The following is a 27,191-nucleotide window of genomic DNA, read 5'->3' on the forward strand; positions in this document are numbered from 1 at the left end:
AGACATAGACAGAGAGAGAGAGAGAGAGAGAGACATAGAGAGAGAGAGAGAGAGAGAGAGAGCTTTCAGAACCGTGACGAGAGTTGAGCTGATTGTCCAAAGCTGTTTCGGTAGATAAATAAAAATAAGTTAATTTTAATCCTCTGTAACTTCTTTTTATCCATGCCTCTGGAGACCCAAGAGAGCTTTGTTACCAACAAAACACTAAAGTTACATTATCCTCTGTTAATACAGAAGGATGGATGAATGAGTTCCATCCATTTCAAGGAAATCTAAAGAAGTATCTAACTGTAATGAAAGCGGGAAGTTGGAAGGTGCGTCAGATGGTCCATTCAAGCCAGGCAAATTGCATTATTGTCAAAAAAAAGATGGATGAGAAAAGTTACTTGAGCAGTAAAGTAAAACCATTTCCAAGAGGGGGTCAAATGATGTCATGCGTTGCTGTCTTCACTGTTAATTTAGCTAAAGGCTAAATAAACTCACACACTCTTCTACTTCATTTATACATATATTTCATAATCAACACTTCCTTAATTTTCCAGAGTGCCCAAACTTTAGTGGCACATTGTGCTGGTACACAATGGCCGCTGTTAGACCTTCAAGCCAAGTATGGTGGCACTAGCATCCGTCGAGTTCGCACCGCTCACACAGGGCGGAGCCCAAATCCCAATCGTCATGTTCCAATTATCTCATAATCTCCAACTCTTTGGGCCGTTCCCTGGAAATGGGAATGAGCACGGGGCTGCCTGCTGGGACTGGCGGGGCGTGTGCGCCTATGTGCGAGTTTTATGGTACGCATTCAGGGACCGAACGGAGCTCAGTGTGACTATGAGGGGGGCGGGGAGTACAGGGGGGATAATGAATCCCAGGCTGAGCCCCACTGCCGTTCGGAGAGGCTGCAATACACAGCGCTGTGTGCTGTAAAACACTGTCTGCACGGGGCACATTCATATTTCCAGCGGTTCTGACAGCACTGCCGCGACAGGCACCATCCAACGTTTCATTTCCTTCGGTGCAATTTGTCGTCACGTGCAGGACCGGTCTGACTTACGCGGCTGGGATGTCAGGGTAAAATACTTATCGAACCGCGGGGGGGAGGGCGGTCACGAGTGATTATTAGTAATTTATCTCAGGAGGGTTTGATGTCTTGGCCCCCACCCACCTTGACAAAGAACAGAAGAGTTTAACAGGGTCAGGATTAATGATTTGTTTTACTCTCATTGACAGATTCAGCAGGGCCGTTTTCACTCTGCTTAAGATACGATAATTTGTATATAAGCTTTAGGTATATATTAAGTTATATACCCATAATGCTGAAATAGCCTAAAGGTGGTATGAGGACTTGGTTGGTATAACTGTCACCTCCAGGAGTGGGGGTTTCAGTCCCGCCTCCGCTCTTATGTGCGGGCTTTGCATGATCTCCCAGTGTGGCTTGGGTTTCCTCCAGGGGCTCCGGTTTTCGCACACAATCCACAGAAAGATAGTTATGCTAAGTGGTGCCTCATGGAGGATGCATATATGGGCCCAGCAATATAGGGGCTTCCTGTCCTGGCTGTACTCCTGCTGTGTGCCCTATGCTACTGAGACAGGCTGCAGGCGCCCCCCCGAACCAAATCAGAAGTGCTTGGAAGATGGATGGATGGATGGATGGAAAAATAGCATAATAGCACTGTATTAAAATAATTTATATAGTACATATTTCCTTTCATAACAAAGTAAATAATTAAAATAACTGGAGATATTGTTTATAGACCCTAGAACTATAAACTCAGTAAAGGCAACCCAGAACAAATTGGTGTGTTACAATAAGCAAGTGCCAATGAGTAATTTTAACACTTCATAAAATCTTATAATAATTTAGAGCTGGGGTAAGTGCAGGGAAAACGTTTCCGGTAAAATAAACACTTCCATTCAGATAACCATTACGTTAAATCTCTATGGGAAATGGGAAATTAATGAAAATGTGTTTGGGGATTTTCCATGATGGATAATGATAATAAATCATTAATATTTTATTTATTTCCAATTTAATTTTTTTTACGTTATTTTCTCCTGTTATTGTCCCAGTTATTTGTGATTTTATGAAAATGATGCGTCGACCGTGAGGCCAGAAGACGGGATGCTGCCGCAATCCGCTAAAAGGCGGAGACTTCGAGGAAGTCGGCCGGCGCAGAGATGCCCGCGAGGCTGAGCGAGCACGCACCCCCCAGAAGGGGGGGAGGGGGGGTCATTTGGCAGCTCTGCGATACACTCACCCCATGAGACGGGTAGGAAATCCATCCAAGTTCTCCTTGACTTGCTTTTGAATCTAGCAGGTTAACTGTGGAAGAAAAAAAACAAATCTGAATAAGCCGGAGCCGCTGGTTCCTGTATCTTCTGTCCGATTAAGCAACCATGCATAAACAAAGTGCCTCTTCTTTCTGTTAGTAAAACAGGAAATAAATTCTAATAAGGAATTATGCAAGAACACAGCCATATGCTAATTTGGTCATAGTGCGAGCCACTTACAACAGCTATTTAGGCATGTCTAGCTACTGACAGCTGGTTCAGAAATAGATACATCTGATGGAATATCCACTTCATGTTTGGAAACAACAGGAAAGAGCAGTCAGAATTCACTATTAACGCTTCTGCTTTACTGCAGAACACAGATCACATTTGAACTTTGAGCCAGTAATTGCAGGCCCAGTAACTGCAAGCCCAGTACCTGCCCGGGTAAATGGCTCACTTTGTCACTTGCCCGGGGTACGTGGTTCACTTTGTCACCTGCCCGGGGTACATAGCTCACTTTGTCACCTGTCCAGGGTACATGGCTCACTTTCTCACCTACCCAGGGTACGTGGCTCACTTTGTCACCTGTCCAGGGTACATGGCTCACTTTGTCACCTACCCAGGGTACATGGCTCACTTTGTCACCTGTCCAGGGTACATGGCTCACTTTGTCACCTACCCAGGGTACGTGGCTCACTTTGTCACCTGTCCAGGGTACATGGCTCACTTTGTCACCTGTCCAGGGTACATGGCTCACTTTGTCACCTACCCAGGGTACGTGGCTCACTTTGTCACCTGTCCAGGGTACATGGCTCACTTTGTCACCTGTCCAGGGTACATGGCTCACTTTGTCACCTACCCAGGGTACATGGCTCACTTTGTCACCTGTCCAGGGTACATAGCTCACTTTGTCACCTGTCCAGGGTACATGGCTCACTTTGTCACCTGTCCGAGGTACATGGCTCACTTTGTCACCTGTCCGAGGTACGTGGCTCACTTTGTCACCTGTCCAGGGTACATAGCTCACTTTGTCACCTACCCAGGGTACATGGCTCACTTTGTCACCTGTCCAGGGTACATAGCTCACTTCGTCACCTACCCAGGGTACATGGGTCACTTTGTCACCTGCCCGAGGTACATAGTTCACTTTGTCACCTGCCCGGGGTACATGGCTCACTTTGTCACTTTCCCGGGGTACATAGCTCACTTTGTCACCTACCCGGGGTACATGGCTCACTTTGTCAGCTGTTCGGGGTACGTGGCTCACTTTGTCACCTGCCTGGGGTACATGGCTCACTTTGTCACCTGTCCGGCGTACATGGCTCACTTTGTCACCTGCCCAGGGTACATAGTTCACTTTGTCACCTACCCGGGGTACATGGCTCACTTTGTCAGCTGTTCGGGGTACGTGGCTCACTTTGTCACCTGCCCAGGGTACATAGTTCACTTTGTCACCTGCCCGGGGTACATGGCTCACTTTGTCACTTTCCCGGGGTACATAGCTCACTTTGTCACCTACCCGGGGTACATGGCTCACTTTGTCAGCTGTTCGGGGTACATGGCTCACTTTGTCACTTTCCCGGGGTACATAGCTCACTTTGTCACCTACCCGGGGTACATGGCTCACTTTGTCACCTGTCCAGCGTACATGGCTCACTTTGTCACCTGCCCAGGGTACATAGTTCACTTTGTCACCTGCCCAGGGTACATGGCTCACTTTGTCACCTATCCAGGGTACATAGCTCACTTTTTCACCTGCCCAGGGTACATGGCTCACTTTGTCACCTGCCCGGGGTACATGGCTCACTTTGTCACCTGTCCAGGGTTACATAGCTCACTTTGTCACCTGCCCGGGGTACATGGCTCACTTTGTCACCTGCCCGGGGTACATGGCTCACTTTGTCACCTGCCCGGGGTACTCAAGCTGACTTTGTCAAACACAGTCTGTGTGACAGTACGCTTCATTTGGCTTCCCAAGCCCTTTGGCTTGTACACACCTCAGTGTTTGTAATTAGCACATGCCGTTATCAACATTACAGCACGTTGCTTCCATAGTTAGACTCTCAATTCCTTTAACATATTTTTTTAATATTTCAGGATTTAAATTTAGCTTTCAGGATTAAATTGTAAATGATCAACAAATATTTTTTCTTGAGCAAAATCTATTAATTAAAGATTAGTTAAAATTAAAATTTCCGACTGGTGTGAGGCGGTGTTTACACCTGCCCCCCCACCAACAGAATTTGAGAGCAGAAGATGTGAAGGTTCTATCGGCAAGATAAAACACCCAGCTAGCTGTGGGGGGGGGTCACAGCCGACACGCTAACTCCTCCGCAGCAAAGATGTTGAGGCCCTTGCTCTATGAATTGCCCATTCTGCATGACTTCCAGATTTTTAATATAAACCTAACTGGGCAGTAACGGCATGCTTAAGAGACAGACCCATCGATGTGCATGAAAGAAAATTCCAGAAGCATCTGTCCCACTGGCAAATAACCCCTATATCACAGGCTCCTGTTACATTACACTTGTGATTCTAGCACATATTGGGACAGCAGGCAGCAACACAAACAGCAGGGCGGTAGAAACGGCTTTGCAGCCATACGTTACATATTCAATATTTACAATTATACACAGCGGTCATTCTACTCCTGTGAACAGACATGAAGCCCATCTGACGCAGAAGCGCTGAGTTCTCCTTTAAGCACTGCAGCCATTGTCAGAGGAAGCGGCAGCAATATCACAGTGAGGTTATGCCGAGTTCATTCCCGCAAGAGGAGAATGCAGAGATGTCATTGTCAGCTGGTTTTATTTTATCTCACAAACACACCTTTGAGAGAAGGGAGATTATTCACAGTGTGTCACCAAGCACAAGAAACACTGATCTGATCCCGACAGCCTCACTGACCGCGTTCTGGTCTCGTCCTCCCCACCTCCAGGCACGGGGCCCCTTAGGCAAATGAGCTTCCACTTTACCAGCCATTAACAAACAGGCGCAACAAGGAAACCCCGTGTCCCTAATCTAAGAGGAGTCATTTGTGACACTATGGGCCAACAGACGTAAACAAGAGATTTAATAACTTAAAACCGTAAATAAAAACAGTGTTTCCTTTCAGAATACAATAATTATACCATTTTTTAAACTAACATATATAAAATATGATTGGCAGTTTATAATACAGGGCAAAATGACATAAATAGTAGTCACCAGATGCCTTTAAAATAACTTTAACAGCTTAAAAACAATTATGGAGGTTGTTGGTTGTGGAAGTCACATCTGGTAATAATCACAGTCACTGTAACTGTCTGTAGTTACTGAAAAACATTGAGTACATTAAAAAAATTAGAAGTCAGTGTTATCGCTAGGAGATAAACATATATTCATCAACGTTAATAAAGTTGAATATTTTGAGAAGTTCTAGTTTTTCCTGATATACATATAAAATACTATTAACTATTAACATATAAGAACACCTCTTTTACACATTCCCCAAATTGAAACTAATGTGTGACTTAACAAAATTCAAATAATGTAAGATATGTATCATTATTATTATTATTATTATTATTATTATTATTATTGTTATTATTATTATTATTATTGTTATTATTATTCTTATTATTATTGAAGACTGGTCAAAATTTACATGTCAATTGTTTTTGCCTGTCTGATATTTTATAGTTTTTTTTTCCTACCGTTTCAAATAAAATCTATTATCTATGACAGTAATATTATATTACCACCTTAAAAACCCTAATTTTCCTTTATGGAGGTTATATAAAATCTCCATAACCACAGACATCAATGTTATCCCATTTCAAACCTTTCACAAAATGTCACAATCTAATATCTGGCAGTTTCATATAAATTTACTCAATACAAAGAAGGGAAAACATTAAATTAACAGCAGTGTTTAGAAAAGCTTGATTAAGACCACGATTAAATTTGAAACATGTGACACGGACCGTGGTAAATACTGGAATCCAGGGGGGTTGTCACAACCGCACCATGTAATTAAAACAGATCCAATCTCCCTCAAATGAAATAGCGATTCTGCCAGTGTGCTGTGAGTGATTCAGCCGAGTCCTGTTTTGTCCTTCGCCTCTTTCGAAATGCTTGAGATGTTTCGGTCCACCTTATATTACAACATCAACAACCATAGCAAGGCTATTTTTAAAAGGGACACGTGTAAACACATTTGAAGCGCTCCAGAACGGTGCCCTGACTCTCGTAACACTTTCCTCCAAGCACGGAGCTGATTCTGTGGAGCGCACCACCACAACAAAACGGAAACTGCCATGACCTCCGGCATAAAAGCTAAAGAAACAATCCTGTTCACCCAACAGCAATGTTTTTGTTTTTTTTAAATCCATAGCCTGGAATCAGCCCCACTCCAAGAAACAGGGGGTGAGACCTGTATCCCAAAATCTGCACTGTGCATTTTTTGGAGGTTTTAAACAGTATTGTGCATTGTGTTACAGAAATAACAGTGAGGTGTGCAGTGAAGAAAAAGAGAAATGTTCATGGTACAGAAGAATAAACTGTCTCCCTATTTACATTTACCTCACCAATGTTATTTATAAAAAACGGGGGGTCTTGATTACCCTTATCAGAAATGTCTTGGCCCCCTGCCTATGCAGTCACATTATAGTCAGGTAAGAATATCTCTCTCTCTCTCTCTCTCTCGCTCTCTCTCTCTCTCTCACACACACACACACACACACAAGCATGTTTATTTTTTTTTATTATTTTGGCTGTCAAAAAAAGAAATGCACTTTAAATTTAAATTCAATAAAATAAAAATACAAAAAATCTGAATAAGTCTTTATTATCACACAACCAATGTAGATGGTGGATATTTTTGCTGGCACAGCTTGTTACTGTGGGGAGACGCCATGACAACAAGCAACTAACAATTAGGGCATAACAGACAGATATTAAATACAAGGCAAGCTACACAACAGAAAGACATAAATAGTAAATAGGCATGTGGTAAATACAGTACCTTGTGCAGACTCAAATAGCACTCTATGTTTTAAGCTTCTTAATATAATGATATTTGTCTTCATTTTAGATAAATGTTACTTTCAGATAATCTGTCTGCATCCATTTCAGTTTAAGCCACCCTAATATAACTGTAACTGATTATTGATTACGGCAATTTCCCAGATGTTTACCTTTGTTAAAACTTTTGACATAATTTGTCACTTATATTGAGAAATATTACTATTATGTTAACAAGACTATATAGTAACTATATTGCACGTTATAGGTTGGCTTAAAGTATTCAGGTCACTTTGAGAGGAAGCATAAATCTGTAAGTGATTCCTGCAGAAAAGCACCAATACTATTTTGAATCAGGGGAGAGTCGTTTGACAGGAAATCACTGCACGATCCACAAATGATAACTGTTTCAGTACTATAAAACTTTCATGTGGCTACCTCTTAATTAACGATATAAATCACATTCAAAAATGCAATCAGAAAAATAAAATGTAAGCTAATTAAATCCAGGATAATGAATTGTTTTCAGTTGCCATTTCTCTTTCATTATGCAACTGTAGTGCCGGGAAGGACTGCGTTTTGCACACTGACTCACCCTCTGGGGTAGGATCCTGCATTTTTGTACAGGAAGAGAATTAGATGCCTAGTGCTTAGAGCTAATGTCTACTGCTACCAAATTAAGGCTAAAAGATTCTCCCATGGAGGGACATTCTGAGGCCTCTGAGAAAATGTCAGCTTGCCCCTGCGAAGTGCTGGGCCCACTGGGTCTGCCAGGGTATCTGCGCCCCTCTCACACCCCTTCCCCCACCCACAGTCAATCGCTACTTACGCAACGTGGGTTGTGCTCATCCTGGCACCACAGAGGATGGATGCCAGAGCTTTACAAAGGGCAGTTTAAAGTCATCGATGTTTTCAGACTGCAGGACGCATCCAGAGCACCCACACAAGAACCGGCAGAACTCTGACGCTAGATTTGGACCGGCACCCCCAGGGCTGTCAGAAAACAGCACTGAGTCACTATGCTACCCACCACGAGAAATCATCCCATGTTACAGTCATAGATGATAGCTAGATTATTTGTTTATTTGATTATAGTTATATTCACGGCAGTAGAATGTCAGAGAGCAGAGCATTCCTAACTGCAGAGTAATATTTTAGGAGTAATTTATTTGTGTAAGAACCCATCTGAACCAACAGTTTCCTAAATCAACCCGTATTGAAATGTGAGGGAAATCACACATTCACTAATATAACCTTTATCTAATATTTAGAAAACCGAAAACTTTAATGAAAATAAACCCGATACCAACAAGTATCATAAATCTGCGGGTTATAGCTAAATTATATTTAGAGAGTAACAATCGTATAAGTGACTAGTCAACAAACAAATTGAACAGCAATAACCTTGAAGCATTACATCTGCTTGGAAGACCTTGTTAACAAGATGTGGTGAGTAGCCAGGCCAACACATAATGAATATTTTATCGTAATCAAGACACGTAACAGTCAGCAAGTTGGAATTAAATAAAAGTTTAGCCAAAACTGAACCTTTTGTGTCCTCATACTGTAGCCACACATTTCATATTGCACTCTTTAGTTGAGAAACGTGTTTAATATTAATGTGAGCAATAAGTAATAATTAAAATATTAAAAGTTGTAAAATATCAATAAAGTTGCTGAAAACAAAATTATAATATTGCTTGAATCCTTAAAATTAATAACTGGAACATATAAAAATAATGTATAAAAAATACTGAATCAGAAACAATAAACTAGTGAGAAATTGATTAATTCATAGCACTACATTCCGAATATCCTGAGACTATAAGCACCAAGGAAATTAGAATAAAGTGGTAGACAGAAGAACATTTCATCAAAACTCAACTATCCCACTCGAGTTACAATCATTTATTTGTTCATCTGGGGAAAAAAGATGAAACAATTAGAACCATCAAAATCATTAATAGCTGTCTATTCGTTTATTTACACTTACAAAATCAACTAAAATGTATAGAAATCACAACTACAGATGTTAAGAGCAAATTCTTGTATAAATCTATGATACCACATTCAAGACAAAGGCATACAGGACAAAAATAAGGATTTTTTTTAATTCAAGTTCAAGTTACTACATCTCTAAGAGAAAGCTCATTAAATGAAATGCTGCACAGTTTCATCTGCCAAAATCAAGTCTAAGGTTACACTTCAAATATTTAGCATAAAGCATAAACATAAAGCATTTTAATTAGCGATGGCTATTTTAGTTGTAGTATGACTGGAAGTCTTGGCGCGTGTTTGCTTTGTCTCGTTTGTTTCCTTTCTTCGACTTTATTTTATTGTTAAATTTGGATTTAGTTTGTGAGTACTGGGGTGGCTTTTGACGCTCTCGGGAGGACCTGTAGCTCAATACTGACCCTTGCCGGTTGAACCGCCGCTTCCAGGGTGTTATACCATAAAAAGTACTGTTCTTTGGAGTAATTTACGACACTGTGCCGGATAAGCTGCATAGAAGACGGATGGAAAGATGGATTGTATCTGGTAGCTAACATGATATCAATAGCGTTAAAATGAACAGTCCAACGTATTAAAGAGTCATACGTTATATTACGTGCATATTGTGTAGAATGAGGGAATACACTAATGATTATGCAATTTGTGTAGTTTATTTTCTAATAACAGTCACCGGTAACTTCTTTTAGGCAATTCAAGGTGTTGAAATGTTGAGGAAAATAAATAACATGGTCTTCGGCAACTTCAAACCAAAAGGAATCACAGCGACTAATTTTCAGTTCAGTTTTCTAAGAATTACGTTCAGCTAAAAAAATCGCTATTGTCATAGACAGTATATGCCGTTATTGTACGTATATTGTATTTGATACGTAATTTTTCTCTTTTTTCAGCCAAAAGACAGACAGGTTGTGGCTTTTTCATTGGCACTTGTTAGTCCAGCTATTTTTTAAGATGTAAAAAAGTTCAGGTAATTAAAAATGCTGTACATACACTCACATTCAAGTCAAATTACGTGTACATACGTGGCATTACGCAATAAAACTCAATTAAACGCAAAGTACTACGTGAGCAAACCATTCACAAAACGCAGGGAAGCAAGTTAACGACTCAATATTAGGCTGCAACACATTTTTTGGCAGATTAATAGAAACCTGACCCCAATAGGCATTAAAACATAAACATCCTACAACCCCATCCATCCATCCACCCACCTTCCAAACGCTTACCCTAAAGAAGGCTGCAAGGGAGGGGGTAGGCTAGACCCTGTAGCAGACAGCAAAGGGCAGAGGGTAGGGGTACTCCCTGAACAGGACAACTCTTATAGTACTTAAATGCAACTCTGTAGCTACAATTAATTGTAGTCTAGAGTTTCAGCTGCTATGAAACAGAAACTGATTATGTTTTTCTGCTAATAAAAAAAAGCCACATATGATAATGCCAATATAATTAAGCGAAACCTAACTCTTAAACGTATCTGTATTATCCATGCAAATCAAGTTAATTTCAATTTGCTTCACAAGTTACTACACACGCAGTTTGTGCGCCTCCACTGTGTGTGTTACCATCTGTGATTTAACACTAAGACGACAGGGTAAGAGACAAAAGCCATTATACCCCAAATGTGCGTTTTTCCTTTCAGATGTGCTTTATATATTTCATTTTAAATGACTAATTTACCATGATGGTTAAAATATTTATTAACCAATTACACTTTGAACAGCGTGAGATTTATTTTCAAATGCATTTACTATTCAATATGTGGTGCATGAAATTTGTCATATACATATCATGTCCGCAGTAACGACTAATACATAATAAATAAGACTCTAGATATTGAAATATGTATACTCCGAATTTATATCGACTTTTAGTAATCTGATCTTATTTTTTACCATGGTAATTCTAAATGCGTGCTTCCAACTGCTTTTCGTATAAATACAAAAAAGAAATATTAACGTCTAAAAAGCTGGCAGCTTTCAGGCGTTACAATTACTCACTTCACCCGGCGCTTGCTGGAGTTTGAAATGAGTTTTATCTGTATAAAACTGCAAAAACAGTCATAAAACTGGCATCTTCAGTTTAAGGCGCTAAAATTACTCTGTTCGTCCCATGCTTTCCATGGGTTAAAATATGGTTTTATCTGTATGAAACTGTACAAACTAGTTGTAATTAATACATCCCAACATTCAAGATAGGCCGGGTGACAGATTAATTTTAAGGTGATAATGTAGTTAACTTAAACGCCATTCTGTTTGTCTAAAGGTGTACTTATTCTGCTGTAATTCTTGACATTAATTTGAAAGCGTGCAAACATATATTTTTTGTAGGCCAACGTACATTATTACACCTTATAAAACTATCCATAAAATATATTAGCCTACATTATCAATTGTAAACAAAGTAGCCCATAAACACTACAATACTTTTCTCAGTTAATATTACGAATCAAACAAAATAAAAAATAAATACATTCAAATCACGATGGCAAAGTTATATGTTAATTTACATATCGTAGTTACTCAAGGTGAAGATCCTGGGTGCTTATTAAAGCGGCTAATATATAATCACTACCGGCAAATAATTAAATGGCATCATAATAACTGGCACTGATAAAACACAACGTAAGGCATAATGCAACTGCAGTTTAAAGTAGAGGTTTATTGGACGACTAAGTATTAAAACGGTTCTTCACTCATATATATTAATATACTGATACTGATTTCGACGGTAAGGGTTTATACCATTTACGTTTTGCCAGCTTTACTGAGGGGACATTTAAAACCTTGCGTGCGTTACGCAGACCCCAGTTCACAAAAAGTCAAGCGTCCAGCGCTCCGTACCGGGCAGCACAGATTAGTGATCCCAATAACCCACTTTTGAACATTTATAATGGGTTTACGCAGCTCGTTCGGGACCTCATTATCTAAATGGCTATATATGTATAATTAAGTGCAGCGGACAACATTGGTAGCCGGCTCGGAGAAGTGGAGCACGATTCCCGTCTCCCTTGCGTTGATTTGCGATGCCAACTTACCTTCATTAGATGGATAACTGCTAAGCTGTGCTCCGCAACTACATGTGAAGATTGCGAGAAAAAGCACGCCGAGTCTGCAATCCATGGCCGCGGTTCAGAGGGCAGTGCGAGGCGCATAACTCCACAAAGCATGCCACTGGTGTGAGGGCTCCGGCTGCGACACGAGTTACCATTCTGGGCTCAGAGGCTGATGTCAAGTTTGACACCGGAGATGAGGAGGAGTCTGCTCGCTTTCTCTGTCTTCAGCGCTCCTTCACCCAGAATGGCTCTTGCGAAGCGCTCCTGTTTTCCGCTGGGTCCTACCTGCCAGGGCCGCACGGGTTCACAGGGGAGTCAGGTTATTCTTCCAGGAAAGATAAAGTAAGGGCCAATTTTTTTTTTAATTTTTTATCGGACATATCACTTATTGTAATGGCAATTCAAAATGGAATATAACGAGTGAATTTATTCGCATAATTAGGACGAAGTTGGTTATAAAGTTATACATTTAAAATTATCAAGCTACGCAGACTTTGAAATAAGTGCAGGTGTATTCCTAAAAATCCCAAAAGGTGTATGTTGTTCATTTTAATGCATACCTGAAATTTAACTAGGGAATTGTTGAAAACGTGTATAGCAATAATATGATCAGAAATACATCCCAATTCAATGGCAAATGATAGTGCTCTAGAATATTGAACATTTATATTTATAATTTTCATTTTCCATATAATCACAACTATTATTTATGTATTTAATATGCTTCCTTCTCTTCTATGCCCATGTGATATTGTCCAGTCCTTCTGTGTATTTAATTGTATATTTCCAAACCGCTTCTATTGGCATGCAGAGTTTCATAAACGATGGTTACTTCTTCTTAGCTGCAAAAGACTCCTGAGTTTCTGATCCTTTGCTCTGTAATTTGTTACTGCATTACAGAAAGGCTATGATTAATGCTGATATTATTAGTTGTTTTTTTTTTCTTTTTAAAGGTGTCCTGCTTAATTTAACATAGGGTAATTGATGGTTCCTTGCTATTTGTGGTATTTAGTACACTATTCTGAATTTAAAATGCAATAACAATAATGAGTATACATATAGCTCCATGTTACGGATGAATCTGGTTTACCAAACTGAATTGGTAGTATAAGTCAGTGTTGTATGAACTTGGTAACTGGTAGCTAACAGGTTAAGAGGAAACCAGAGTCCATTTTTACTCAGTAAACTATAGTCTATATATGTATTTATCCTTTACAGAAGTTGCACCTTTAAATGCAACAGAAAGAGAAGAATTGTGGAGAGGGAGAGAAGGTGAGCTTCCTGAATGAAGACTGAAGCTGAGCGATAGCTGTGCCCGGGGCCATGTGTAAAATGAGGCTTTGCCAGTCCCCCGCACACAGTGTGGGCTGTCTCACGCCAGCCGTCAGTCCCCCTTCAGACACTATTTCCACCCACAAAACAGGCTGGAATCGTCAAACACTTTGCAGACATTTCCGCAGGTCAACATTCTCTGTCCTGTCACAGTCAACCATAAGCTGTACAACACAGATGTCAGGGAAAATGACCCGTTCAGCCTCACTGTAACTGTCACCTGCTCTAAACTGTCTACATTCATTGGAACTAGAGGAATTATATATTTTCACAATTTTTATTTCAGATTCGTAAAATAAAAAATGTTATATCCATGTCTACAATGCCACATTACAGTCATTTAAACCATTCTTAAGTTTTCATTAGACATGAGACTGAGAAAATTATATACAAACAAACATCTTGGACACTAAAATTGTGCATTTTTACGTCTGCTGTCCTCTGCCATTAAGAAGCCTTCATGTGTAAATAATTTCCTTTTACAGGAAAAGAAGTTGAGAGATAAAATTACTACATTTCAGTTATTCCAGCGTATATTTGCCTTCCATCAACCTGGCAGTGACAGTGACAGGGACAGTGACAAGGACAGTGATTAGACACATGCATTCCAGTATTACAAATGACTTCGGATGAGTATATACATGAGTATATATAGTACTAAAAAACATAGATTAGCCATTCTGTCACTGAATGTATTATAACAGAAATTGTGTGCTCAAAACTATACAAAACTGTTTGCAAATTTAATTTGCTTTAATAAGATTTAATGCGGGGCGGCATGGTGGTGCAGTGGTTAGCACTGTTGCCTCACACCTCTGAGACCCGGGTTCGAGTCTCCGCCTGGGTCACATGTATGTGGAGTTTGCATGTTCTCCCCATGTCGTCGTGGGGTTTCTTCTGGGTACTCCGGTTTCCCCCCACAGTCCAAAGACATGCTGAGGCTAATTGGAGTTGCTAAATTGCCTGTAGGAATGCGTGTGTGAGTGAATGGTGTGTGAGTGTGCCCTGCGATGGGCTGGCCCCCCATCCTGGGATGTTCCCTGCCTCATGCCCATTGCTTTAGGGATAGGCTCCAGACCCCCGCGACCCAGTAGGATAAGCGGTTTGGAAAATGGATGGATGGAAGATTTAATGCAATCTGTAGTCAGAAGATATTTAATAATAGGTGAGCCTTCGGTAGAGTTATGAAAGTAGCCACTTCTGGTAAAGTTACACAGGGTCTACATTACTGGTGGGGGTCTTGCTCGTCATCAGAATGACACAGAAATCTGTTTATCAAACAAGCAACCTGCAGAAAACCCTAATCCATCCTTGGATCATTTCACATCAGCTACTGGCATCAGAAGCCTTTTCTACATTTAATAGTCTTTGTAGCTACTGAACAGGTTTTATGAAGGCGAGAGACATGTTCAACATCAGCAATAACTGAGCGTACAGTTTAAGCACAAGAAATTTAATTAAAAAGTGAATGCAGCAGTAAGTAATATCGTCTTTTTATTGTATATTTAATTTTGTTTTGTTTAATTATATTTAAAAAAGAGAGTAATTTGCCTTGCAAAATGCTTCAATTAATTATAAAAGTCCAAACTAATAAAAACGTTTTTTATTCAGCATGTCATATTATTTTAGCAAAATCCATAACTTATTCCCTATATTTTTTTTAATTGAAGTTGTTTTTAAATATATATTTTATTTTGACTTCTATTTTATAAAGTTTTATTTTTATGGGTATGCTTGAAATTTCAGATAAAGAAAAAAGTTGTAAAGCTTGAAAGTGTTGGGTTGAATGTCAATTAAATATTCTGAGACATTTCTCAAAATATATATTCATCCATATTCAAACCACTTGGGGACTGTTCAAAGAGGAACAGGACAGAAACCTGCAGTACACACTGGATGGGATACCAGCCCATCACTAGACATGGACATGTAAACACACACACACTGATATACTGTGACCACGCCAGCTAGAGTAACTGCATGTTTTGTCAAGTAAAAAGAAAACTACCAGGTTGAAATTGAAGTAAAACAGAGAACACTAAAAAATCCACACAATCGGCACAGAGGTGAGACTCGAACCCTCAACCATAGAAGTGTGAGATAACAGTGCTACGCACTATCCTTGATAGTGTATGCAACTCTCGTGTACAGTAACTCGTATGGAGAAGACACTCTCTTTTATCTCAGAACGGCTTCAGTCCTTTTTGAAACTACGTCTCATGTAAGTGCTGAAGTGTGTGCAGTGGGATTTCGGACCAAGAAGAAAAGCCTCCATTTCTCTGAGGGAAGAAAGAGGTAGAAATAAACTTCACATCCTGCGATCCAGAATATGCCACGTTTAGCTGGAGGAACTCGATAGACCATGGACAGATTTTAACTTCATTGTGGTCTTCATGAAATTACTCTTCGATTAATTTAGTAGTTTTTTATGGGGAATTATCGCCTTGCAGTATGGGAACACTGTGCGGGAGCAGTTCTTTGTGCCTGCCCATATGGTTGAAGGCATCCTTTGGCTTTATCCGAATATAAATCTGTGTCAGAAAGGGGGTGAAAGACTCGTCGGGTCGCATTGGTTCGGTCTCTTGCTCAGGTGTCTGGATATCATGCTCCCTGGCCCAGGTTGTGCTTCCTTCAGTACCGGCTTTGGGTACCAGCTGTGCCAGACCTGTGAAGCTCCCCAGTGAGACTCGCTGTCTTTTATTGTGACTTTTTCTGGAGTTTATCAGCTATCCTCTTTAGAGTCCATCTGTCCTTGCAGATGAACTTTGACGTATGTCATCTTCTCCCCCATACCAATATTTTAATTTACTTTCAGATTTTATTGTGTTTGTCAGCAATGTTAAGGAAAAAAGAAACTCAATTCTTACAAAATATCCCTAACGGAGTCCTTTTGCCTCGTATCTTGTATTCCTGGACCCCAAACTTTCTCACAATCAGACGTTCATTGGATAGGCTTCTTCCTGTTCACCTCTCCGTACGTCGAGTTAAATATTCCCATGAATCATAGAACGGCACCTCTGAGAATGACATGAGTGTGGCTGTAAAAAAGATAAGCTTCATCCTTAGCCGAACGTGGCATCACAGTGGATTTTAACAATTTATACAGATTATGAAAAATTGCTACCATAAATGTAAATTATTTCCTGTCTAAACGATTCCCTTACTAAGCTACTCCATCACAAACAGCTGGTAGGCCAAGTTCACTATACAGTAGATTCTTTCAGAATATTTGTCTTTTGTACACTAGCACAGCCATTTTACAACTACAAGACAAAAGGAAACAAATTGTATGATAACCATAATAAGGGAAAGTCAGTAAAGCTCCACGGCAAAGCTGTTCATCGTCTGTGTAACCCTGTGTGACCCAGATGTGTGCTGATTAATTCCTCTATCTTACATCACCTGTTCTGATTGGGCCACGGTGCTGTTTAATGCCATTTGACCATCCTGTACCAACTTCATAGGTGGGCGGTCTTTTCCAGCCACAAAAGCACTAATACTGGCCTCTCTGCGATGCTGCTTGAAGCTACTCCGGTATCGTTACAGTCTACTTCACATACAGAAACCCGCCCAAAAAGGCCAAACACTGAAAATTAGCCCTTGTCACTCCATAAATCACCAATTTTCCTTTCTTCTGACTGACTCAACAACTGGCAAACCACTGGAACAGAACCCACAGGAATGCATGGGATCCGACTTTAAAATCCACCAGTCTTAAGTGATGCGAAAAAAGATCCTCTTCATGATAACACTGTTATTACTGTAATGAAAAGGATTATTACCAATTATGTCAGCTTTTTGGGTTTTGCGGCAATGAGACCCGTGTTTAAATGCACTATTATCAAGCAGATCAACTGAACCCATGAATGAGCCAAGCAGAGGGACTTACATATGCAAGACATGAATGTCTTCTAAAAAAATAAAGTCATGAAATCATTCAGGTGTAATGTAATATATTCTGGGGTGGTAAATACATAGAAAAGTTCCATTTTCTTTTCACTCAGTATGGTTTGTCTCTTAAGCATATTGTGGTTTGTTTAAGAAGCTGGAGCGGAAAGACAAATTTGAAATGTTGTGAAAAAAGGTGATTTTCTGAACTGTTGTGGCACCGTGGTAGTTCGTGGTGTTTGAGCTTTTATTTCAAATTGAACAGGTTAGTCCATTCAGGAAATAAATTATAAGGAAATCAGAAACCTGCCGTGTTAGATTAACTGTTTCCTCTCTATGCAGAGAGCCAAGAGCAATAATTCACCACTGTAATGTTATGATCCAGATCAACAGTAAATGGGGTATTACAGAGAAACTGGTCTCAGAACAGAGCCTAAATGTCTGTTCCTACAGGGGATATTTTGCAAATGCAGAAAAAACAGTTTACAATTTCAGTTACTTTCCAGGCAGTAACAGGTAGTAACAAAGACAACATTTTTAAGTCAAATATACAAGTAAGCCTATATTCCAAGAAAAGATAAAATAAATAGTTATACAACCACAAGAAAATAATTTGTCATCTGCAGTGTTTCCGTGCATTTCCTCGCTCTATAATACTTTTATTATAATAATTACTTCCAAAACCTGTAACATTTATGCAGTATTCTGCAAAAGTCATAGGCTGCCATACAAAATAAAGTTTAGATTATGTTTATGTTGGTGTAAATCTAAGATTTTCTGCTTGTCAAAGTGTGTCAGCTTAACCACTTTCGAAACTCTCCTCAGGTCAGCAGAACATTTGCTGTTACCAATCAGTGTACTCCAGTATACTCAGGTATTTGTTGAACCTGACCATGAGCTCGCCTTGTTGTTCCAGTCAATACCTCAGGAAGCTTATTGATCAATTGAGTTAATTAATGAAGTGAGTTGGTAGTGAAATGTAACGCTTGGAATGGCTGAGGTGCCCCTGATGATAGATTTAGAAACCAAAGTGGTGTTTCTCTAACCATCCAACAAGATGTTGTTCCTTTTATATGTATTGCTGTTTATTGGTATATATTCTAATAAACATTATTTTAAAAAACACACTTACTACCTAGATTAATAGCTATAAATAAATAACAAATAACTTTTGCACAGTGTGGAATTTGCTTTATTAAGATGCAGCAGACAACTAAATAAATTAGGTTATATACCCATAAAAGAGTCACTTTTCATCAGAACCGTTACAACAGCCTGTATGGGGTTTGCTGACCATCCCTTTAATCGGCACGTGGCACTTAATCCGCAAAGCTAATGTATATACATGCATAATTTAGTGGCAAATACCAAAAGACAGACAGAGGTAAGTAGAGAAAAAACCTTAGAATGTCCAGGCCACCTGCTTGCCCAGTCCTCTGGGTGTGGTAGCCTCCCGTACTCCAGAAAGGACTGAGCATGTATTGTGCAAGTGTTGCAGTGGGCTTCCTGTCTGCCTTCATTAGGTCAGCCAAGGAACTCCACCAATTCACTCAGTGACCTTTTCACAGCTTCCACATGCTTAAGGCTGCTTCCAGAACCTCGAGGGTCTGGAGTTCGAAAGCCAGGGAGGTCTCTACAATAAAAGGTCTACAAGAACCAGGAGTTACAGATCGTACGAGAACGAGCGATTAATGTTTCCCTTACGGCCTTATAGGCAAGACATACCAGCCTCACAGGCAAGCTAATAAAAAAACAAAAATGACTTCTGAGAGCAGATGAACACGTTATTATTTGTTATGAAGGACTGTTCTGCGTAAACATGGGCAGTCTCCCTTTTGCACTGAATTAAGGCACCAGAATACTTAAAATGAATTATATATATATATATATATATATATATATATATATATATATAAATATGTGAAATGATAATTTATAATAATGACTGTCTACTGAAGATTATATTATTATTGTGAAATACTATTTAAAAATTATGCGTACAAAACACAGGTTATTATGAAATCTGATACCCTTTATTCAGTTATGTAAAAATGAATGATGACTTTAGTGATAGTGTGCCCTGCCACGGGTTGGTGCTCCATATTTTTTTTTTTTTTTTTCATTCTGAATGTTATGGCATTCCATAGGTAGTGTGCTTTCAGCTCAGGAAAACCATTCTCCTATCCTTACAGTCAGACAGCCTAATCAACTGTTGAAAATGTGCTTTTAACTGAGTTTCAGTAAAAATGTTCCATAGATCATTATGGTTTCGGGAAATTTCAGAAAGTTGTGTTTATTTTGTCAGATTATGCTGGATTCAAAGTGTCATAAACAGTGATCAGATCTGACTTGTATTTTATTATAAGGATAAATTACCCTGAAAGATATGTTAGTTTCAAAGATGCCTTTAACATTAACCCAAATATACATTTCAGCAACAACAAGAAAAAAAGAAATGGAATCCTGGAAAATCATATCAGATGCATTTACCTTGGGAAAGTGGTATTTAGAGGTGTGTGTGTGGGGGGGGGGGGTTGCACAGATCACATTTGAGGACCAAAATGTCCTCAAAATGCGGTAAAACCTGAAACTTCCTTACTTTTGGGGACACTTCTTCAGGTCCCCATTTAGATAACCTCAGTTTTATAAAAATCTGTGAATGCAGTCAAAAAAGTAAAAGTGCCAAAAGTCTGGTATTTTGGTTGGTTACTTATGGTTAAGATTAGGGCTGGATAGGGGTTAAGGGTGTCGTGATTGGGATTAGGGTTTTTCTCATAGAAATGAATGGACGGTCCCTATTTAGATAGGAAGACCGACTGTGTGTGTGTGTGTGTGTGTGTGTGTGTGTGTGTGTGTGTGTGTGAACGCATCCCACAGCTGATGACAGATCCATTGCTGACCCCACATTTCCTCATTCCATGCCCACTGCAAACTCATGCCCTTTGACTGGGGGAAAATCCCCATCATCTTTATCTCGCTATGATCTTTCATCACAGCGCTGGGGAGCCTGGGGTGCTCTTGAATGGCCCAAATATACAAGTGAAAAGCTGAGCGAAACTCTAGATGGTTCCACCACTTTCACTTGACTTATGCTCTTGCCTCAGAAGACCATGATCAGAGAGCTGGAGATAAAAGGCATTTTCAAAATGGTGTGATTCATTGTAACAAATTTTCCCAGAATTTACACCTCAATAATTATTGTGCTCTAGATTAGATTACATTAGATTAGATAAACTTTATTAATGCCGGGGGAAATTATGCCATTCATAATAAATATACATTTGTACATCTACTTTAGAACATTTATTCTACACACCGGCACATATGCACATGCACATATACACACACCATACAGAACTGAATACACATGTACAGTATACATTCTGAAAAATTACGTTTTGGCTACTGCACTACGTTAATTTACCTCATTTTCAATATGGGGTAAATGAGATACCGTTTAAATATTAAAAATCATAATAAAATATCATAGTATCATGAAATAAACAGAATATTTATTTGGCATTTATTACTAAATTTTGCTTTGATAAAAATTATTATTACTGAAGCATATTACCCAAACAATTGACAACAATATTTTTTGTATCTAAAACTCAATGTAAATCAAAATGTTGTTCAATCAAACGGAGAGCTGCAGCCCAGCAGCACGGCAGAAACGCAGAATATACAGGGTGACTGTTTCCTGTGCCTCATAACTCCGCTCATCTAAAAGAAGACGGTCTAATTAAAGTCTCAGCTCAGGGATTAGGCTGCACAACACACATACCCTTAATTAGCTAAATTTTAAAGGGGAAGTGCAAAAAGTTTTACGATTGCTTGGCAAATAATACATACAGTACAACATCTACTCCTATTTTTAATTATTAGCCATGCATGCAGAATTACTCTTTATGCAGGCATCATGTGTTTGGGGTAAATGGGTGTATTTACTTGGCTGAAGCAGCTGCTGAAGATGTTTGAAGCTGCAGGAGTTGAGTGATTTCCCCCAACTCCCCCCCCGGTGAAACAGAGCAGCAGGTAACCAGTGAAAACAAGAGAACCACCCCAGTTCCCCGACTGCACGCCACACCCCCCAGATCGCAGTGAGCTCACAGTAAGACCCCCAGATTCTCTGGCTCCTGGACAGGACAGGATGCGATGGACAGCCTTGCACCTGTGATCCAGCCCGGAATGGATGAGGTGAGAAACTCAGGGTCGCCTACAGCTTTACCAGCCCGGTATGCGGCAAACTATGCTGCCCAGTTAAATCCCAGTAAGGGGGCCGGCAGCGAGCCAAAGCTCGCAGCCCACGAGCTGCTGGAAGCGCTGCCAGAATACTGTAAAAGTGCATTACGTGAAGCCAGACATCGGTCAAAGTCAGCCACACACGGCTGAGATGCTGAGCCATGTGTCTCCGCACAGGATACCTCCAGTGAAGCCTAATTATGGGATGGATTACATTTCAGTGCTCACTAATTTCTAGTTGATTTTGAAATGATTCACAAAGGAGGAAACGTGTGGTACTTATTTTTAAATAAAACAAACTGACATTTAATTTTATTTCCTTTGCTGGTTTTCCTAATCTTACATTTCTGGGGTTGATCCAGGTTATTCTACGATGCTCCAGAACCATACTAAAACAGGACCACGGCACAACTGCACCTCCACATCGCGGGATTAATAATTTAAAAATACCACGGGCCCACAGAGAACAAGCCATTCATACGCTTTGAGCTACAACTGTTTTCCATGCACGACTGTGTGTGTGTGTGGGTGTGGATTAGATTTATATTACTTTATGGGAACCAAATGACCCCCAAAATGTAATAAAAGCCTGTTTTTTTACATTGTGGGGATAATTTTTCAGGTCCCCACAAAGATCTGTGAATGCAATCAAAAAACTAAAAATACAAAAAGTCTCTCAGTGTAAACAAAATTTTTGTTGGGTTACTTGTGGTTAGGGGTTAAGGTTAGGATTAGAGTTTTCCCTATACGTTTCCATTTACATTTTTGCACCCTCCATTTCAACAGCTAAATAAATAGATTTGAATAAAAAAGTTTTTAACAATTGTTAGTAAGAGTTTATATCTTTAGGAGCGCACTTAAGGAGCAGACTAATTTAATTGAAACCGTCAGTCATATTGAAGCAGTCAAGTGGTAAATTGCAGTTGGAGGAAATAAGGGGGGGGTGCGTCCGCAGGAGGGGGGAGGCCTTTCCAGTGGGGGTCATTAGCTGCGTCATTATCTGCAGTCAGCGGCATGCCAGCCTGCGTGTTTTCCTTCAACAAACTGCAGGAGGTCAATCGCTTGGTAAATTACCGACCGGTGCTGGGAACGATTGATGTCGTTCTGAAAAACGCTCGAACAATAAGGGTATCAATTTTGCAATTAGCTCAATATGTGTACAGAATTGATGGTGCCTTAAAGGAAAAGCAATGACCGGTCAGATTCGATCTGGTGTGGTTACCCTAAACTGTGGACCTCTTCAACAGACCAAAGGCACCACGATGTACAGAAGATACGAGAATCCCAGGATCTTTCTGTAATCTAAGCCCTGCTGTGTGCTAAGCGCAGTGGGGCAGTCTGCCCAAGGGAGACGAGCGGTCTGCACGGGAAAAAGATGGCCTGAGTCCGCCTATCTGAATTCTAGGTGGGCACTGCCAGGGCACTCCAGGACGTTTGAGTGTAGGTTTGCCAGCAGTGACAATGGTTTGCATTTGTCATTCGGCAAAATTGCACAATAAATGTAGACAGCAATTTGGCATGAGCTGCTACCCTGTAACACAGTATGAACCAACGAGTGTGTGTGTGTGTGTTTATATATATATATATATATATATATATATATATATATATTTTTTTTTTTTTTTTAAACACAGACAGACTCTCTCTCTATACACACACTTTCTCTCTATATATACACACACACACACACACACACACACACAGACAGACATACACACACATTACCATATATAGCACAGTGAGGTGTGGCATCGTCTAAATGCAAACCGAAAGGAGGTTGTTTCAAAGTGCCCTCAGTTTTACCTGCCTGCTCTCTTTGTCTCTTCTCCCTTTTCCCCGAACGCCTTCCCTCTAGAACACCACATCGATTCCCTCGCTTCCTTTCTTTCTCTCTTGTCCTTTTTATTCCTGGCAAAGCAGCGTTGTTTGTTTCCAGTATCTGTGTGCCAGTAAAGAGCATATTTCTTATGAGCTCCTAAACTATAACGAAACGTTTATTTTAAGGCTACAACATCTAGAGATTAAATTAAATACATAATGTGTTCATTCCAGACGACTGTGATTTCCTCAGAATTTAACTACAGGATGTAAAAAGTCACAGAAATGAGATGGATGGCTTGTTTGAGGCATTTATATGTTTATATGGAGATGCTTGTGTAGGCGTAAAGGTTTTGTAATAAATGTACAAAGCTAATATCAATGATCTTGTTTCAGATTAGGGGGAATACATTAACAGGCATGATTAATTAGAAGCTGTGACAGTCAGTAAAGGCTTCGGGAGGTAAACAGCAGCTCCCAGCTTCCGAGAACCCAGTGGCCGTCCAATGTTCACGCTGTCGCCAAGCCACCCCCCCTCCATACACTCATTCTGCTACCCCCCACGCATCACATGAGCTGTATCTGTACACGGTTTTGTTTTGTATCTGTACAAACTCCAGCAGACTGTAAAAAAAAAACTTCAAATGGCTTTTTTTCATATAATATAAATGAAAAGGCCATTTGGACCAGATGAAGACACATCTGATCACCGAGTGCTTCTGCCCAGCTGGGAAGCAGAGTAAATAAGCCGGGATTATAAGCATGGACAGATGTCTCTGCTCCCCCACCAGCGTGATCTGCACCTGTGGGCGGCCGTTAGCCCGCAGATGAGCGTCTTTGCCGTTATCGCAGCCTCCGTGACCCCAGAGCTCGTCTGGCCGAGATAGAGAAGCACCCAGGAGGATCCCACGGGCTCCTGCGGGGGCAGCCGAGACAGAAGCACAACAGGGAGGGCACTGGGGATGGGGCGGGGGGGGGGGACCCCGGAGTTAATTTAGCCGCGTGTGAAACAGAGCGGCTCCTTGAATGAAGGTCAGTGGTGCCCAAAAGCCCCGCTGTCACCTCTGATATTTATATCGGAGAAGAACCTTGGACCTGCCGCCATACAGGGCCACCCAACGCCAGCCGCCCTGAAAGCTACATGTTCCAGTGGACAAATTCAGGTTAAGCACCTCGCCATAACACCACTAGTCCCCCTGGGAGCTTGAATGGGAAACTTATGTCCTTAACTGGTAAATACTGTCCTTTTCACTTCCTTTTAGTTACTTTAAATTTTGTATTTCCATGGTAACATATAAAAAATGCATTGCTATTAGACACAAAATCTTACGAAAGATTCATGCTAGACCAAAATTTGTTTTCTAATGTTCGCTTATACAGTACACTTCAGCAGATTGCAATTTTTCCTCACTGTTGGGCTGAAATATGGGTTACTCTCTAAAGGAGATTCTGCATTATTCTGTGCTAAACACTAATCATGCCCTCAGACATATTTATTTATTCCTTATTCACATGAGCATGTAATAATGAGTGCAGGTTCACAAAGGGACAGACGGAGCCCCTCTCCCTGGGGGTTCCGGTTAACAGAGGCTCAGCCTGCTGCAGAAACCAGCTCCCATAATTTAGAGGCTATTTATTTGTGTTTTTTTGTTTGTTTGTTTTCATTTTTTGTAATTCTTTTCATACCACATATACAAAAAAATCTTAATCAAAACCATAACAAATAGTTTATGCCTATAATGGTAATATACTATGTCCCAAAAAGGTGGAGGTGTTTCCCCTTTCAGGCAGCTGCAGACTCCTGCACTCTACCCAGCCCAATCCCCTGCCCATTACCCGGCCCAGTACCCTGCCCAGTACCATTCCCAGTCCCCTGCCCAGTACCATACCCAGTACCCAGCCCAGTACCTTGCCCAGCCCCTTGCCAAGTACCATACCCAGTCCCCTGCCCAGTACCATGCCCAGACCCCTGCCCAGTACCCAGCTCAGTACCCTGCCCAGTCCCCTGACCAGTACCATACCCAGTCCCCTGCCCAGTACCCAGCCCAGTACCCTACCCAGTCCCCTGACCAGTACCATACCCAGTCCCCTGACCAGTCCCCTACCCAGTACCATGCCCAGACCCCTGCCCAGTACCCAGCCCAGTACACTGCCTAGTCCCCTGCCCAGTACCCAGCCCAGTACACTGCCTAGTCCCCTGCCCAGTACCCAGCCCAGTACCCTGCCTAGTACACTGCCTAGTCCCCTGCCCAGTACCCTGCCCAGACCCCTGCACAAGGATCCTACCCATTCCCTACCCAGTACTTTGAGATGACCAGTAAGTTCCCAAGTTTCACATCAGGGCTGACTGTACTCCCCCGGATATGTAACTTGTACCATACAAACAGCTGGCTCCACAACACCATGCAGTGGAAGTATAAGAACAACTACCAGCTTTAATAAATTTGATGAAAGAGTCTCTTCAAGTCAACTGGCTTCATAACAACAGCGATAACAGCGATTGCCAGATGTATGAAATATATTTTCCACGCTCTGTGTTTTAAAGCTGGCGGCCAGGTCTGCTGCTGTACCTGAGACAAACACACCTTTGATTTCAGAGGGGAGTGGCTGTGCATTGGTGGGTGCAGAACCCCCCCCCCAGCAGGGTAGCACCTGCATTGTTGCCAAGGTAACAGCTGTGGTGGCCCAGGGGGGCTTCCAGTGTCGTGGGCTGGCGTGTCTCTTGGTATGCGATAGCGTCAGACGTGAGGGCACTGTAAATATGGCGAGGGCTGCCGAGGTAGGGCTGCACTTAACAGATCCACGCGAGGCGTGGCTTTCGCTACGCGCCGCAAGCCTTTCTCACTCATACCGTCACGGCCGAAGTCACTGCTATTCACGCTGAAACTAAGTGATGCTAAAACCGATGCTGAAGACCAGCAAATCTGACGGTAGCAGGCCTGTTGCAAAGTTTTTTTTACTTGCTGCTCTCCTCTTTTGCAACATTTGATCATGCTGTTGCTTTTACTTTTATTGTTCTGTGTGATTTATAGTAAATTCCACATCCAGTCTATGTGAAAAATATCTATTAATATGTTCCAGCAAATATATAATAATAATAATAATAATTGATGTTATCAAAGAATCTGAAACTGCTCTCTTACTTTCACAAACAAATTCCTTGTACTATGTAATAAAGGATGAAACTACCCTGATCTGAGAATATCGTATTTCCATTAGTTTTGAAGATATTTAAATTAATTTTTATAATTAATAAAAGTGACAGTATTATAAGCAATGGCATTTTTACAAACATTAAAAGAGCATTTTTTTAAGCTCTCGGTATAATATGTTACTAATAAGCATGCTGGTGATTTAAAATGCAATGTTCTAATAAAAAAAAATGCATGAAAATAATGCACTTATTATGAAAGTAATCATTTACATTTTTTTATTTCAATTATTTTTGATATTCTAGCATTTTTTTTTTTTTGCTGAAACAGCAAACGGGGGAAAAAGAAAACAGTACAGATGTGATTTTTACATCAGTTAAAAATACGCCTGACATTTACATAATGGAACCGGCTGTATAATG

At 40.6% G+C, this 27,191-nt stretch overlaps 1 protein-coding gene across 5 annotated transcripts in view; it reads right to left on the minus strand.

Annotated features, from left to right (window-relative positions):
* Nucleotides 1-12,537, minus strand: part of LOC125724507 (ephrin type-A receptor 3-like) — a 431,178-nt gene extending 418,641 nt beyond the window's left edge. For all 5 annotated transcript variants that reach the window (XM_049001234.1, XM_049001236.1, XM_049001235.1 and 2 more), the window contains exons 1-2: nucleotides 12,320-12,537; nucleotides 2,256-2,320 (exon numbers count right to left, since the gene is read on the minus strand). In XM_049001234.1, the coding sequence (XP_048857191.1) occupies nucleotides 2,256-2,320; nucleotides 12,320-12,404 (150 nt within the window). In that variant the 5' untranslated portion in view covers nucleotides 12,405-12,537. The remainder of the gene's footprint in view (nucleotides 1-2,255; nucleotides 2,321-12,319) is intronic.
* Between the last annotated feature and the right edge of the window lie 14,654 nt (nucleotides 12,538-27,191).

This window comes from Brienomyrus brachyistius, unplaced genomic scaffold, assembly GCF_023856365.1.
Source record: "Brienomyrus brachyistius isolate T26 unplaced genomic scaffold, BBRACH_0.4 scaffold57, whole genome shotgun sequence".
Taxonomy (NCBI): domain Eukaryota; kingdom Metazoa; phylum Chordata; class Actinopteri; order Osteoglossiformes; family Mormyridae; genus Brienomyrus; species Brienomyrus brachyistius.